The sequence below is a fragment of the Oryzias latipes genome, chromosome 21 (genome assembly GCF_053564925.1).
Source record: "Oryzias latipes strain Hd-rR chromosome 21, Olatipes_Hd-rR_3.1".
NCBI classification, from domain to species: Eukaryota; Metazoa; Chordata; class Actinopteri; order Beloniformes; family Adrianichthyidae; genus Oryzias; species Oryzias latipes.
The window spans coordinates 2,259,912-2,273,636 of NC_136257.1; the positions used below are offsets into that span (position 1 = coordinate 2,259,912).

General features: G+C 47.7%; 1 protein-coding gene across 8 annotated transcripts in view; it reads right to left on the reverse strand.

Annotated features, from left to right (window-relative positions):
- col6a3 (collagen, type VI, alpha 3) overlaps positions 1 to 13,725 on the reverse strand; it is a 97,877-nt gene that overhangs the window by 44,624 nt on the left and 39,528 nt on the right. For 7 of the 8 annotated variants that reach the window (XM_078939063.1, XM_078939065.1, XM_078939060.1 and 4 more), the window contains 16 exons: positions 12,911 to 13,510; positions 12,042 to 12,635; positions 11,212 to 11,811; positions 10,343 to 10,936; positions 9,513 to 10,112; positions 8,644 to 9,237; positions 7,814 to 8,413; positions 6,945 to 7,538; positions 6,115 to 6,714; positions 5,246 to 5,839; positions 4,416 to 5,015; positions 3,547 to 4,140; positions 2,717 to 3,316; positions 1,848 to 2,441; positions 1,018 to 1,617; positions 149 to 742 (listed from right to left, as the gene is read on the reverse strand). In XM_078939063.1, coding sequence (XP_078795189.1) covers positions 149 to 742; positions 1,018 to 1,617; positions 1,848 to 2,441; positions 2,717 to 3,316; positions 3,547 to 4,140; positions 4,416 to 5,015; positions 5,246 to 5,839; positions 6,115 to 6,714; positions 6,945 to 7,538; positions 7,814 to 8,413; positions 8,644 to 9,237; positions 9,513 to 10,112; positions 10,343 to 10,936; positions 11,212 to 11,811; positions 12,042 to 12,635; positions 12,911 to 13,510 — 9,552 coding nt within the window. The remainder of the gene's footprint in view (positions 1 to 148; positions 743 to 1,017; positions 1,618 to 1,847; positions 2,442 to 2,716; positions 3,317 to 3,546; positions 4,141 to 4,415; positions 5,016 to 5,245; positions 5,840 to 6,114; positions 6,715 to 6,944; positions 7,539 to 7,813; positions 8,414 to 8,643; positions 9,238 to 9,512; positions 10,113 to 10,342; positions 10,937 to 11,211; positions 11,812 to 12,041; positions 12,636 to 12,910; positions 13,511 to 13,725) is intronic. The other variant, XM_078939066.1, reaches the window with a different exon arrangement.

The window sequence follows — 13,725 nt, forward strand, 5'->3', positions numbered from 1 at the left end:
TAGGATTTGGGGGTTTCTCTGGTTCTGCTAGTGCCACATTCCCTGTCAGTGTTTAACTGGCTGACCCAGGCTCAGCAAAGTGCAGTTAAAGAAGCTCAGTTTATTATCCTTGAATGAATTGACGGGACAAAGTCTTCCAGTTACGTACCTGTCTCTGTGGTTGTCAAAGGCCGGGATCTGACTACGGCTGTGCTCATCAGAGAGGAGATTTGCTCCTGGACGGTGTCGAGCCCACTAAAATCAGACACTGACAAAGCGTAGCTAGGCTCAAACGATAGCCTTTGCAGCTCTCTGCTGTCCGAGGTCCTTGATCCAATGGCAAACACAAAGATGCCCCGCTGTTTCAAAGCAGAAGCTGGGGTATCCACATTGTCAAAAGACCTTCCGCCTGCTAGCAGTATCAAGATCTGTGGAACACCTTGCAGGCGTCTGCTCACAGTGGAGTTTGTAAAGACATTGTCCATGACGTACTGGAGGGCTGCCCCGGTATTTAGGGGTCTTCCTCCTCTGTGTCTAAGCCCTCTGACAGCGTCCATAACATCTTCCCTTGTTCTGTGTGTATTCAGAGAGAAATGGACCTCTGCTTCTCGGCTGTATTGGACAACAGACACACGGTCCTTGTTTTCTCCCACGCTCAGTTTCTCCACCACTCTTTCAACAAAGTCACGCATTGCAGAGAAACCATTCCTTGTGCCATCAGAGCCATCCAGGAGAAATACAACATCTTTTTTGGCTGTGTCAACTAAGGATAGAAAGGAAGACAAGATATCAAACTTTGAGCCGAACACACCTTATTGGCCAAACGTCGGTGTGAGGATTATTAAAATACACAACTACTTTTCCCCCACTTTGAGGAATTCCTTGTCCTCTGTTTGCCTACAGAATGCCCATCTCCCAATTTTGATTAAAAAATGCTCATTTGGAGCAAATTTTGGTAAAGTATTTCTTGTCCATAAGATTATAAAGAAGTGAAAGGAGTTCTAGAGTGGCATCTGAAAGGCTGCATCATTGACGTACCAGAATCAGTTGGGGTTTCTGGGGTCACGTCAATGGGCAAAGCCTCTAAAGAGGCCAACAGCTGCTGCGGCACGCTGGAAAGGTCTGTGAATTCAGCCACAGTGAAAGCAGAAGTGGGCTTGTGGGATATCCTCTGCAGTTCTCTACTGTCAGAGCCTCTACTGCCAACTGCAAAGGTCAATATGCCCATTTGTTTGAGAGCAGAGGCCGGTGCATCGACACTGTCAGCAGATCTTCCACTGCTTAGCAGTATCAGGACCTGTGGAACTCCCTCCAAGCGCCTGCTTCCCGAAGAGGCAGTGAAGACGTTTTCCCTCAAGTACTGGAGAGCTGCTCCAGTGTTGAGAGATCTCCCCCCTTTGTGCCTCAAATTTCTGACAGCATTAAGGATCTCGTCTTTTGTCATGTAAGTGTTCAGATAAAACTGGACAGCTGGATCTCTGCTGTACTGAACCACTGACACACGGTCTTGCTTCTCGTCCACAAGTAGCGTCTCCACCACTCTCTGGACAAAGTCTTGCACGGCTGGGAAGTCGCTTCTAGTTGCATCGGTTGCATCCAGCAAGAAAACCACATCCCTTGCTGGTGTCTGTCTTCCCACTAGGGAACACAAGATTTGTCACACATATCTCTGCATGAAACACATGTCAATATTCTATGTAGAAATCCAACTTTAGGCGCCTAGGATTTGGGGGTTTCTCTGGTTCTGCTAGTGCCACATTCCCTGTCAGTGTTTAACTGGCTGACCCAGGCTCAGCAAAGTGCAGTTAAAGAAGCTCAGTTTATTATCCTTGCATGAATTGACGGGACAAAGTCTCCCAGTTACGTACCTGTCTCTGTGGTTGTCAAAGGCCGGGATCTGACTACGGCTGTGCTCATCAGAGAGGAGATTTGTTCCTGGACGGTGTCGAGCCCACTAAAATCAGACACTGACAAAGCGTAGCTAGGCTCAAACGATAGCCTTTGCAGCTCTCTGCTGTCCGAGGTCCTTGATCCAATGGCAAACACAAAGATGCCCCGCTGTTTCAAAGCAGAAGCTGGGGTATCCACATTGTCAAAAGACCTTCCGCCTGCTAGCAGTATCAAGATCTGTGGAACACCTTGCAGGCGTCTGCTCCCAGTGGAGTTTGTAAAGACATTGTCCATGACGTACTGGAGGGCTGCCCCGGTATTTAGGGGTCTTCCTCCTCTGTGTCTAAGCCCTCTGACAGCGTCCATAACATCTTCCCTTGTTCTGTGTGTATTCAGAGAGAAATGGACCTCTGCTTCTCGGCTGTATTGGACAACAGACACACGGTCCTTGTTTTCTCCCACGCTCAGTTTCTCCACCACTCTTTCAACAAAGTCACGCATTGCAGAGAAACCATTCCTTGTGCCATCAGAGCCATCCAGGAGAAATACAACATCTTTTTTGGCTGTGTCAACTAAGGATAGAAAGGAAGACAAGATATCAAACTTTGAGCCGAACACACCTTATTGGCCAAACGTCGGTGTGAGGATTATTAAAATACACAACTACTTTTCCCCCACTTTGAGGAATTCCTTGTCCTCTGTTTGCCTACAGAATGCCCATCTCCCAATTTTGATTAAAAAATGCTCATTTGGAGCAAATTTTGGTAAAGTATTTCTTGTCCATAAGATTATAAAGAAGTGAAAGGAGTTCTAGAGTGGCATCTGAAAGGCTGCATCATTGACGTACCAGAATCAGTTGGGGTTTCTGGGGTCACGTGAATGGGCAAAGCCTCTAAAGAGGCCAACAGCTGCTGCGGCACGCTGGAAAGGTCTGTGAATTCAGCCACAGTGAAAGCAGAAGTGGGCTTGTGGGATATCCTCTGCAGTTCTCTACTGTCAGAGCCTCTACTGCCAACTGCAAAGGTCAATATGCCCATTTGTTTGAGAGCAGAGGCCGGTGCATCGACACTGTCAGCAGATCTTCCACTGCTTAGCAGTATCAGGACCTGTGGAACTCCCTCCAAGCGCCTGCTTCCCGAAGAGGCAGTGAAGACGTTTTCCCTCAAGTACTGGAGAGCTGCTCCAGTGTTGAGAGATCTCCCCCCTTTGTGCCTCAAATTTCTGACAGCATTAAGGATCTCGTCTTTTGTCATGTAAGTGTTCAGATAAAACTGGACAGCTGGATCTCTGCTGTACTGAACCACTGACACACGGTCTTTCTTCTCGTCCACAAGTAGCGTCTCCACCACTCTCTGGACAAAGTCTTGCACGGCTGGGAAGTCGCTTCTAGTTGCATCGGTTGCATCCAGCAAGAAAACCACATCCCTTGCTGGTGTCTGTCTTCCCACTAGGGAACACAAGATTTGTCACACATATCTCTGCATGAAACACATGTCAATATTCTATGTAGAAATCCAACTTTAGGCGCCTAGGATTTGGGGGTTTCTCTGGTTCTGCTAGTGCCACATTCCCTGTCAATGTTTAACTGGCTGACCCAGGCTCAGCAAAGTGCAGTTAAAGAAGCTCAGTTTATTATCCTTGCATGAATTGACGGGACAAAGTCTCCCAATTACGTACCTGTCTCTGTGGTTGTCAAAGGCCGGGATCTGACTACGGCTGTGCTCATCAGAGAGGAGATTTGTTCCTGGACGGTGTCGAGCCCACTAAAATCAGACACTGACAAAGCGTAGCTAGGCTCAAACGATAGCCTTTGCAGCTCTCTGCTGTCCGAGGTCCTTGATCCAATGGCAAACACAAAGATGCCCCGCTGTTTCAAAGCAGAAGCTGGGGTATCCACATTGTCAAAAGACCTTCCGCCTGCTAGCAGTATCAAGATCTGTGGAACACCTTGCAGGCGTCTGCTCCCAGTGGAGTTTGTAAAGACATTGTCCATGACGTACTGGAGGGCTGCCCCGGTATTTAGGGGTCTTCCTCCTCTGTGTCTAAGCCCTCTGACGGCGTCCATAACATCTTCCCTTGTTCTGTGTGTATTCAGAGAGAAATGGACCTCTGCTTCTCGGCTGTATTGGACAACAGACACACGGTCCTTGTTTTCTCCCACGCTCAGTTTCTCCACCACTCTTTCAACAAAGTCACGCATTGCAGAGAAACCATTCCTTGTGCCATCAGAGCCATCCAGGAGAAATACAACATCTTTTTTGGCTGTGTCAACTAAGGATAGAAAGGAAGACAAGATATCAAACTTTGAGCCGAACACACCTTATTGGCCAAACCTCGGTGTGAGGATTATTAAAATACACAACTACTTTTCCCCCACTTTGAGGAATTCCTTGTCCTCTGTTTGCCTACAGAATGCCCATCTCCCAATTTTGATTAAAAAATGCTCATTTGGAGCAAATTTTGGTAAAGTATTTCTTGTCCATAAGATTATAAAGAAGTGAAAGGAGTTCTAGAGTGGCATCTGAAAGGCTGCATCATTGACGTACCAGAATCAGTTGGGGTTTCTGGGGTCACGTCAATGGGCAAAGCCTCTAAAGAGGCCAACAGCTGCTGCGGCACGCTGGAAAGGTCTGTGAATTCAGCCACAGTGAAAGCAGAAGTGGGCTTGTGGGATATCCTCTGCAGTTCTCTACTGTCAGAGCCTCTACTGCCAACTGCAAAGGTCAATATGCCCATTTGTTTGAGAGCAGAGGCCGGTGCATCGACACTGTCAGCAGATCTTCCACTGCTTAGCAGTATCAGGACCTGTGGAACTCCCTCCAAGCGCCTGCTTCCCGAAGAGGCAGTGAAGACGTTTTCCCTCAAGTACTGGAGAGCTGCTCCAGTGTTGAGAGATCTCCCCCCTTTGTGCCTCAAATTTCTGACAGCATTAAGGATCTCGTCTTTTGTCATGTAAGTGTTCAGATAAAACTGGACAGCTGGATCTCTGCTGTACTGAACCACTGACACACGGTCTTTCTTCTCGTCCACAAGTAGCGTCTCCACCACTCTCTGGACAAAGTCTTGCACGGCTGGGAAGTCGCTTCTAGTTGCATCGGTTGCATCCAGCAAGAAAACCACATCCCTTGCTGGTGTCTGTCTTCCCACTAGGGAACACAAGATTTGTCACACATATCTCTGCATGAAACACATGTCAATATTCTATGTAGAAATCCAACTTTAGGCGCCTAGGATTTGGGGGTTTCTCTGGTTCTGCTAGTGCCACATTCCCTGTCAGTGTTTAACTGGCTGACCCAGGCTCAGCAAAGTGCAGTTAAAGAAGCTCAGTTTATTATCCTTGCATGAATTGACGGGACAAAGTCTCCCAGTTACGTACCTGTCTCTGTGGTTGTCAAAGGCCGGGATCTGACTACGGCTGTGCTCATCAGAGAGGAGATTTGTTCCTGGACGGTGTCGAGCCCACTAAAATCAGACACTGACAAAGCGTAGCTAGGCTCAAACGATAGCCTTTGCAGCTCTCTGCTGTCCGAGGTCCTTGATCCAATGGCAAACACAAAGATGCCCCGCTGTTTCAAAGCAGAAGCTGGGGTATCCACATTGTCAAAAGACCTTCCGCCTGCTAGCAGTATCAAGATCTGTGGAACACCTTGCAGGCGTCTGCTCCCAGTGGAGTTTGTAAAGACATTGTCCATGACGTACTGGAGGGCTGCCCCGGTATTTAGGGGTCTTCCTCCTCTGTGTATAAGCCCTCTGACAGCGTCCATAACATCTTCCCTTGTTCTGTGTGTATTCAGAGAGAAATGGACCTCTGCTTCTCGGCTGTATTGGACAACAGACACACGGTCCTTGTTTTCTCCCACGCTCAGTTTCTCCACCACTCTTTCAACAAAGTCACGCATTGCAGAGAAACCATTCCTTGTGCCATCAGAGCCATCCAGGAGAAATACAACATCTTTTTTGGCTGTGTCAACTAAGGATAGAAAGGAAGACAAGATATCAAACTTTGAGCCGAACACACCTTATTGGCCAAACGTCGGTGTGAGGATTATTAAAATACACAACTACTTTTCCCCCACTTTGAGGAATTCCTTGTCCTCTGTTTGCCTACAGAATGCCCATCTCCCAATTTTGATTAAAAAATGCTCATTTGGAGCAAATTTTGGTAAAGTATTTCTTGTCCATAAGATTATAAAGAAGTGAAAGGAGTTCTAGAGTGGCATCTGAAAGGCTGCATCATTGACGTACCAGAATCAGTTGGGGTTTCTGGGGTCACGTCAATGGGCAAAGCCTCTAAAGAGGCCAACAGCTGCTGCGGCACGCTGGAAAGGTCTGTGAATTCAGCCACAGTGAAAGCAGAAGTGGGCTTGTGGGATATCCTCTGCAGTTCTCTACTGTCAGAGCCTCTACTGCCAACTGCAAAGGTCAATATGCCCATTTGTTTGAGAGCAGAGGCCGGTGCATCGACACTGTCAGCAGATCTTCCACTGCTTAGCAGTATCAGGACCTGTGGAACTCCCTCCAAGCGCCTGCTTCCCGAAGAGGCAGTGAAGACGTTTTCCCTCAAGTACTGGAGAGCTGCTCCAGTGTTGAGAGATCTCCCCCCTTTGTGCCTCAAATTTCTGACAGCATTAAGGATCTCGTCTTTTGTCATGTAAGTGTTCAGATAAAACTGGACAGCTGGATCTCTGCTGTACTGAACCACTGACACACGGTCTTTCTTCTCGTCCACAAGTAGCGTCTCCACCACTCTCTGGACAAAGTCTTGCACGGCTGGGAAGTCGCTTCTAGTTGCATCGGTTGCATCCAGCAAGAAAACCACATCCCTTGCTGGTGTCTGTCTTCCCACTAGGGAACACAAGATTTGTCACACATATCTCTGCATGAAACACATGTCAATATTCTATGTAGAAATCCAACTTTAGGCGCCTAGGATTTGGGGGTTTCTCTGGTTCTGCTAGTGCCACATTCCCTGTCAATGTTTAACTGGCTGACCCAGGCTCAGCAAAGTGCAGTTAAAGAAGCTCAGTTTATTATCCTTGCATGAATTGACGGGACAAAGTCTCCCAATTACGTACCTGTCTCTGTGGTTGTCAAAGGCCGGGATCTGACTACGGCTGTGCTCATCAGAGAGGAGATTTGTTCCTGGACGGTGTCGAGCCCACTAAAATCAGACACTGACAAAGCGTAGCTAGGCTCAAACGATAGCCTTTGCAGCTCTCTGCTGTCCGAGGTCCTTGATCCAATGGCAAACACAAAGATGCCCCGCTGTTTCAAAGCAGAAGCTGGGGTATCCACATTGTCAAAAGACCTTCCGCCTGCTAGCAGTATCAAGATCTGTGGAACACCTTGCAGGCGTCTGCTCACAGTGGAGTTTGTAAAGACATTGTCCATGACGTACTGGAGGGCTGCCCCGGTATTTAGGGGTCTTCCTCCTCTGTGTCTAAGCCCTCTGACAGCGTCCATAACATCTTCCCTTGTTCTGTGTGTATTCAGAGAGAAATGGACCTCTGCTTCTCGGCTGTATTGGACAACAGACACACGGTCCTTGTTTTCTCCCACGCTCAGTTTCTCCACCACTCTTTCAACAAAGTCACGCATTGCAGAGAAACCATTCCTTGTGCCATCAGAGCCATCCAGGAGAAATACAACATCTTTTTTGGCTGTGTCAACTAAGGATAGAAAGGAAGACAAGATATCAAACTTTGAGCCGAACACACCTTATTGGCCAAACGTCGGTGTGAGGATTATTAAAATACACAACTACTTTTCCCCCACTTTGAGGAATTCCTTGTCCTCTGTTTGCCTACAGAATGCCCATCTCCCAATTTTGATTAAAAAATGCTCATTTGGAGCAAATTTTGGTAAAGTATTTCTTGTCCATAAGATTATAAAGAAGTGAAAGGAGTTCTAGAGTGGCATCTGAAAGGCTGCATCATTGACGTACCAGAATCAGTTGGGGTTTCTGGGGTCACGTCAATGGGCAAAGCCTCTAAAGAGGCCAACAGCTGCTGCGGCACGCTGGAAAGGTCTGTGAATTCAGCCACAGTGAAAGCAGAAGTGGGCTTGTGGGATATCCTCTGCAGTTCTCTACTGTCAGAGCCTCTACTGCCAACTGCAAAGGTCAATATGCCCATTTGTTTGAGAGCAGAGGCCGGTGCATCGACACTGTCAGCAGATCTTCCACTGCTTAGCAGTATCAGGACCTGTGGAACTCCCTCCAAGCGCCTGCTTCCCGAAGAGGCAGTGAAGACGTTTTCCCTCAAGTACTGGAGAGCTGCTCCAGTGTTGAGAGATCTCCCCCCTTTGTGCCTCAAATTTCTGACAGCATTAAGGATCTCGTCTTTTGTCATGTAAGTGTTCAGATAAAACTGGACAGCTGGATCTCTGCTGTACTGAACCACTGACACACGGTCTTGCTTCTCGTCCACAAGTAGCGTCTCCACCACTCTCTGGACAAAGTCTTGCACGGCTGGGAAGTCGCTTCTAGTTGCATCGGTTGCATCCAGCAAGAAAACCACATCCCTTGCTGGTGTCTGTCTTCCCACTAGGGAACACAAGATTTGTCACACATATCTCTGCATGAAACACATGTCAATATTCTATGTAGAAATCCAACTTTAGGCGCCTAGGATTTGGGGGTTTCTCTGGTTCTGCTAGTGCCACATTCCCTGTCAGTGTTTAACTGGCTGACCCAGGCTCAGCAAAGTGCAGTTAAAGAAGCTCAGTTTATTATCCTTGCATGAATTGACGGGACAAAGTCTCCCAGTTACGTACCTGTCTCTGTGGTTGTCAAAGGCCGGGATCTGACTACGGCTGTGCTCATCAGAGAGGAGATTTGTTCCTGGACGGTGTCGAGCCCACTAAAATCAGACACTGACAAAGCGTAGCTAGGCTCAAACGATAGCCTTTGCAGCTCTCTGCTGTCCGAGGTCCTTGATCCAATGGCAAACACAAAGATGCCCCGCTGTTTCAAAGCAGAAGCTGGGGTATCCACATTGTCAAAAGACCTTCCGCCTGCTAGCAGTATCAAGATCTGTGGAACACCTTGCAGGCGTCTGCTCCCAGTGGAGTTTGTAAAGACATTGTCCATGACGTACTGGAGGGCTGCCCCGGTATTTAGGGGTCTTCCTCCTCTGTGTCTAAGCCCTCTGACGGCGTCCATAACATCTTCCCTTGTTCTGTGTGTATTCAGAGAGAAATGGACCTCTGCTTCTCGGCTGTATTGGACAACAGACACACGGTCCTTGTTTTCTCCCACGCTCAGTTTCTCCACCACTCTTTCAACAAAGTCACGCATTGCAGAGAAACCATTCCTTGTGCCATCAGAGCCATCCAGGAGAAATACAACATCTTTTTTGGCTGTGTCAACTAAGGATAGAAAGGAAGACAAGATATCAAACTTTGAGCCGAACACACCTTATTGGCCAAACGTCGGTGTGAGGATTATTAAAATACACAACTACTTTTCCCCCACTTTGAGGAATTCCTTGTCCTCTGTTTGCCTACAGAATGCCCATCTCCCAATTTTGATTAAAAAATGCTCATTTGGAGCAAATTTTGGTAAAGTATTTCTTGTCCATAAGATTATAAAGAAGTGAAAGGAGTTCTAGAGTGGCATCTGAAAGGCTGCATTATTGACGTACCAGAATCAGTTGGGGTTTCTGGGGTCACGTCAATGGGCAAAGCCTCTAAAGAGGCCAACAGCTGCTGCGGCACGCTGGAAAGGTCTGTGAATTCAGCCACAGTGAAAGCAGAAGTGGGCTTGTGGGATATCCTCTGCAGTTCTCTACTGTCAGAGCCTCTACTGCCAACTGCAAAGGTCAATATGCCCATTTGTTTGAGAGCAGAGGCCGGTGCATCGACACTGTCAGCAGATCTTCCACTGCTTAGCAGTATCAGGACCTGTGGAACTCCCTCCAAGCGCCTGCTTCCCGAAGAGGCAGTGAAGACGTTTTCCCTCAAGTACTGGAGAGCTGCTCCAGTGTTGAGAGATCTCCCCCCTTTGTGCCTCAAATTTCTGACAGCATTAAGGATCTCGTCTTTTGTCATGTAAGTGTTCAGATAAAACTGGACAGCTGGATCTCTGCTGTACTGAACCACTGACACACGGTCTTTCTTCTCGTCCACAAGTAGCGTCTCCACCACTCTCTGGACAAAGTCTTGCACGGCTGGGAAGTCGCTTCTAGTTGCATCGGTTGCATCCAGCAAGAAAACCACATCCCTTGCTGGTGTCTGTCTTCCCACTAGGGAACACAAGATTTGTCACACATATCTCTGCATGAAACACATGTCAATATTCTATGTAGAAATCCAACTTTAGGCGCCTAGGATTTGGGGGTTTCTCTGGTTCTGCTAGTGCCACATTCCCTGTCAGTGTTTAACTGGCTGACCCAGGCTCAGCAAAGTGCAGTTAAAGAAGCTCAGTTTATTATCCTTGCATGAATTGACGGGACAAAGTCTCCCAGTTACGTACCTGTCTCTGTGGTTGTCAAAGGCCGGGATCTGACTACGGCTGTGCTCATCAGAGAGGAGATTTGTTCCTGGACGGTGTCGAGCCCACTAAAATCAGACACTGACAAAGCGTAGCTAGGCTCAAACGATAGCCTTTGCAGCTCTCTGCTGTCCGAGGTCCTTGATCCAATGGCAAACACAAAGATGCCCCGCTGTTTCAAAGCAGAAGCTGGGGTATCCACATTGTCAAAAGACCTTCCGCCTGCTAGCAGTATCAAGATCTGTGGAACACCTTGCAGGCGTCTGCTCACAGTGGAGTTTGTAAAGACATTGTCCATGACGTACTGGAGGGCTGCCCCGGTATTTAGGGGTCTTCCTCCTCTGTGTCTAAGCCCTCTGACAGCGTCCATAACATCTTCCCTTGTTCTGTGTGTATTCAGAGAGAAATGGACCTCTGCTTCTCGGCTGTATTGGACAACAGACACACGGTCCTTGTTTTCTCCCACGCTCAGTTTCTCCACCACTCTTTCAACAAAGTCACGCATTGCAGAGAAACCATTCCTTGTGCCATCAGAGCCATCCAGGAGAAATACAACATCTTTTTTGGCTGTGTCAACTAAGGATAGAAAGGAAGACAAGATATCAAACTTTGAGCCGAACACACCTTATTGGCCAAACGTCGGTGTGAGGATTATTAAAATACACAACTACTTTTCCCCCACTTTGAGGAATTCCTTGTCCTCTGTTTGCCTACAGAATGCCCATCTCCCAATTTTGATTAAAAAATGCTCATTTGGAGCAAATTTTGGTAAAGTATTTCTTGTCCATAAGATTATAAAGAAGTGAAAGGAGTTCTAGAGTGGCATCTGAAAGGCTGCATCATTGACGTACCAGAATCAGTTGGGGTTTCTGGGGTCACGTCAATGGGCAAAGCCTCTAAAGAGGCCAACAGCTGCTGCGGCACGCTGGAAAGGTCTGTGAATTCAGCCACAGTGAAAGCAGAAGTGGGCTTGTGGGATATCCTCTGCAGTTCTCTACTGTCAGAGCCTCTACTGCCAACTGCAAAGGTCAATATGCCCATTTGTTTGAGAGCAGAGGCCGGTGCATCGACACTGTCAGCAGATCTTCCACTGCTTAGCAGTATCAGGACCTGTGGAACTCCCTCCAAGCGCCTGCTTCCCGAAGAGGCAGTGAAGACGTTTTCCCTCAAGTACTGGAGAGCTGCTCCAGTGTTGAGAGATCTCCCCCCTTTGTGCCTCAAATTTCTGACAGCATTAAGGATCTCGTCTTTTGTCATGTAAGTGTTCAGATAAAACTGGACAGCTGGATCTCTGCTGTACTGAACCACTGACACACGGTCTTTCTTCTCGTCCACAAGTAGCGTCTCCACCACTCTCTGGACAAAGTCTTGCACGGCTGGGAAGTCGCTTCTAGTTGCATCGGTTGCATCCAGCAAGAAAACCACATCCCTTGCTGGTGTCTGTCTTCCCACTAGGGAACACAAGATTTGTCACACATATCTCTGCATGAAACACATGTCAATATTCTATGTAGAAATCCAACTTTAGGCGCCTAGGATTTGGGGGTTTCTCTGGTTCTGCTAGTGCCACATTCCCTGTCAGTGTTTAACTGGCTGACCCAGGCTCAGCAAAGTGCAGTTAAAGAAGCTCAGTTTATTATCCTTGCATGAATTGACGGGACAAAGTCTCCCAGTTACGTACCTGTCTCTGTGGTTGTCAAAGGCCGGGATCTGACTACGGCTGTGCTCATCAGAGAGGAGATTTGTTCCTGGACGGTGTCGAGCCCACTAAAATCAGACACTGACAAAGCGTAGCTAGGCTCAAACGATAGCCTTTGCAGCTCTCTGCTGTCCGAGGTCCTTGATCCAATGGCAAACACAAAGATGCCCCGCTGTTTCAAAGCAGAAGCTGGGGTATCCACATTGTCAAAAGACCTTCCGCCTGCTAGCAGTATCAAGATCTGTGGAACACCTTGCAGGCGTCTGCTCCCAGTGGAGTTTGTAAAGACATTGTCCATGACGTACTGGAGGGCTGCCCCGGTATTTAGGGGTCTTCCTCCTCTGTGTCTAAGCCCTCTGACGGCGTCCATAACATCTTCCCTTGTTCTGTGTGTATTCAGAGAGAAATGGACCTCTGCTTCTCGGCTGTATTGGACAACAGACACACGGTCCTTGTTTTCTCCCACGCTCAGTTTCTCCACCACTCTTTCAACAAAGTCACGCATTGCAGAGAAACCATTCCTTGTGCCATCAGAGCCATCCAGGAGAAATACAACATCTTTTTTGGCTGTGTCAACTAAGGATAGAAAGGAAGACAAGATATCAAACTTTGAGCCGAACACACCTTATTGGCCAAACGTCGGTGTGAGGATTATTAAAATACACAACTACTTTTCCCCCACTTTGAGGAATTCCTTGTCCTCTGTTTGCCTACAGAATGCCCATCTCCCAATTTTGATTAAAAAATGCTCATTTGGAGCAAATTTTGGTAAAGTATTTCTTGTCCATAAGATTATAAAGAAGTGAAAGGAGTTCTAGAGTGGCATCTGAAAGGCTGCATCATTGACGTACCAGAATCAGTTGGGGTTTCTGGGGTCACGTCAATGGGCAAAGCCTCTAAAGAGGCCAACAGCTGCTGCGGCACGCTGAAAAGGTCTGTGAATTCAGCCACAGTGAAAGCAGAAGTGGGCTTGTGGGATATCCTCTGCAGTTCTCTACTGTCAGAGCCTCTACTGCCAACTGCAAAGGTCAATATGCCCATTTGTTTGAGAGCAGAGGCCGGTGCATCGACACTGTCAGCAGATCTTCCACTGCTTAGCAGTATCAGGACCTGTGGAACTCCCTCCAAGCGCCTGCTTCCCGAAGAGGCAGTGAAGACGTTTTCCCTCAAGTACTGGAGAGCTGCTCCAGTGTTGAGAGATCTCCCCCCTTTGTGCCTCAAATTTCTGACAGCATTAAGGATCTCGTCTTTTGTCATGTAAGTGTTCAGATAAAACTGGACAGCTGGATCTCTGCTGTACTGAACCACTGACACACGGTCTTTCTTCTCGTCCACAAGTAGCGTCTCCACCACTCTCTGGACAAAGTCTTGCACGGCTGGGAAGTCGCTTCTAGTTGCATCGGTTGCATCCAGCAAGAAAACCACATCCCTTGCTGGTGTCTGTCTTCCCACTAGGGAACACAAGATTTGTCACACATATCTCTGCATGAAACACATGTCAATATTCTATGTAGAAATCCAACTTTAGGCGCCTAGGATTTGGGGGTTTCTCTGGTTCTGCTAGTGCCACATTCCCTGTCAGTGTTTAACTGGCTGACCCAGGCTCAGCAAAGTGCAGTTAAAGAAGCTCAGTTTATTATCCTTGCATGAATTGACGGGACAAAGT